Below are 2,500 nucleotides of genomic sequence, written 5' to 3'. Positions count from 1 at the left end.
TCTTCCCGAGGCAACGCTCGGGGAAACACTGCCATGTACAGCAGAACTGACATCTTTCAGCTGGCCGACTCAACACGGCAGATCTGTGTTTGTTTCTATTTCTGGTTAAGAATTCGCATCGGAACAACACGCGGCGCCACGCGGAGAAAAACTGCACATGCGCGCAACATACCAACCAGTTACACGCTCTGACCTTAGACGCCATGTACTGAACACTAAAGAGCTGTCATATGTGATCCACTTAACAGCAAAACAACCATTGACTGTACAGTAATCTGCATAAAGTCAATTCCTCCGGGCTCATCCTCTAAATATAATTACTTTACCAAGACAGGTCTTCACTGATGTTCATAGCTAAAGTGTTAGCTTAACTCCCACCCAGACGGGGGGGAGAGAGGGGGAGGTGGGGGAATTAAATTCAGCAGCTTGAATCCACTTAAAGTCTGTACATAAAATATCATGGATTGAATCCAGCACACCGCGGAGATGACAGTTTGGGCTGCGGATGCCAGCACATGTACAGCCTGGTGGCTATCTGTGATTTTTTTTTTTTCCCTCATCCGTTTGTTCCTCTTTTGTACTTTGCCTCTCCATCCTACACCGGTGCATATTTGATCGTTTCAGCAGCACAAATCCCACGACGGCCCGAGACCGACCAGACAGAATGGAGCTCTTTGACCAAACCGCTCGCGTGGAATAGCGGAAAATATGAGCACGTCAGCACCGACAGCCTCGTAGCCGTCGTGTCACTTCACTTCCTACCCGTGTATGGAGTCAAAACGGCAATGCAGCCAAACAGTTGTTGTTGGGTTTTTTTTTTTTTTTAAGCTTGTGCCATGATGATAATTACAAGCATATGTGTGTTTGTGGGGTATGTTTGAGACAACATGAATAAGAGAGACTCACAGTGTCCACACACATCAGATTCAGTCCCAGCTCTCTTCCTACATTTGTGTGCGTGTGCGTGTGCGTGTGCACACGTACCGATCTCTGTGGCTGACACGGATATGTTATGCCAGGCCTGGGCTTCTCTGTCCAGCGGTCTCGTCGTGGTAATCATGCCGTCTTCCGAGTTGACGCTGAAGAACTGCTCCACGTCCGTGTACCGAGGGATCATGTACCTGAACGGAAAATACGAACAGACATACAACAATGGCCGTTGCGCACAAATTAGGACGATAAGAATTGTTCAAACTTAGATCTACTTCGGTGTGCATCATAGTTCATGTTTACTGTAGCTTAGCTGTGTGTTCGTATATTCTCTGTACATGGTAAAAAAGAAGCACGCAAAAAAAAAAAAAGAAGTCTAGCCTGTTAGAAATAAACTATGTCGACAGACTCTGAGATTCTTTTTATTGTTGATTTTTAGCAGTAGTGACTGCTTATGCGTTAATCCTATTCTGCATCCCCATTTTTTGTTGCAAACTTCTTAATATGTAATCTGTGTTTCTGCATGAAAAAAATTGCCGTGGAAAGCCAAGTTTCTTTGAGTCATATTGTTTGTTCAGTGTAGGAGAAGGAACATTATTTAAAAGTGCTTTTTTTTTTGTGTTGATGTTGTTGTTTTGGCAACGTTCCATAAGAATTTGACGGTAGTGTGAAAATTCAAATCCTCCCACTGCTGCAAGGTCTGTCTTACTGTGTGTGTGTGTTTGTTTGTGTTACCTGACGGGGTTGTTGGCAACGTCCGTGTCCTTGGCATGAACTCGCCCCACCAGGGTGCCTTGAGGTGCGTTCTCCTCGACCTCAAAAGTGTAACTGGGAGCTACGAAAACAGGAGGCTCATCTGCGTCCTCCACCGATATCTGAGCACAAACACGCGCAGCTGTCACAGCGCTGCTCTGATTTGGTGCCTCGTCCAACACACGCCAACGTATTTCTTGTCTCGTTTACCTTTATCATGGCCTCGTCCTTATACGGCCCCCAGGCGAGGAACTGAGGGTCAATGTAAGGGTTGGATCCCTCCACCTTCAGATTGTACGACCGTTTCGTCTCAAAGTCCACGGGCTGTGAGGGGGAGCGAGACGGACCCATTTAAATAGTTCATTTCAAAACCTAATACCAAATATTTGCAGCAAACAGACATATTCAAGTGGTATTTTGGTCTTATTGTGGTGCAATGATATCTGAATTCTGAGGAAAATGCTCTGTAATATCCACTGCAGGAACTTTTCTCTGAAAATGCATGAATGACCAGTGCGGTGCTGTACTCTTGTCCTCTGCTAGGGGGAGCTGTTGCTACACGAATGAAGAGACTTACATTATCACTTGTATTGTTACACACCATCAAAAACCAGGAGTAAGCCAAATACCGACTAATTTTCAGATGGTTTGTTATTGCATGATATAGCATGATGTGATATGATTATTTTTGGGGAGATGAATGAGTCATTTGGTTGTTTCTGTCCTGGATGTTTTCATCACGAGATGAAAACAACACTCGTCTGTTTTTTTTTTTTAATGAGGCCGGGATGAGGTTTGGGAGTTTGGGATACCGCAC

The 2,500-nt window shown here is 44.9% G+C and overlaps 1 protein-coding gene across 1 annotated transcript in view; it reads right to left on the bottom strand.

Annotated features, from left to right (window-relative positions):
- cdh11 (cadherin 11, type 2, OB-cadherin (osteoblast)) overlaps window positions 1-2,500 on the bottom strand; it is an 86,437-nt gene that overhangs the window by 9,039 nt on the left and 74,898 nt on the right. The window contains exons 9-11 of the mRNA XM_069144191.1: window positions 1,894-2,007; window positions 1,666-1,805; window positions 985-1,121 (exon numbers count right to left, since the gene is read on the bottom strand). Coding sequence (XP_069000292.1) covers window positions 985-1,121; window positions 1,666-1,805; window positions 1,894-2,007 — 391 coding nt within the window. The remainder of the gene's footprint in view (window positions 1-984; window positions 1,122-1,665; window positions 1,806-1,893; window positions 2,008-2,500) is intronic.

This window comes from Embiotoca jacksoni, unplaced genomic scaffold, assembly GCF_022577435.1.
Source record: "Embiotoca jacksoni isolate LCO1_2020_lvr unplaced genomic scaffold, fEmbJac1.0.p SCAF_12, whole genome shotgun sequence".
NCBI lineage: Eukaryota > Metazoa > Chordata > Actinopteri > Embiotocidae > Embiotoca > Embiotoca jacksoni.
Note: the sequence above shows the minus strand (reverse complement) of the source record. Positions and strands in the feature narration are given on the sequence as shown.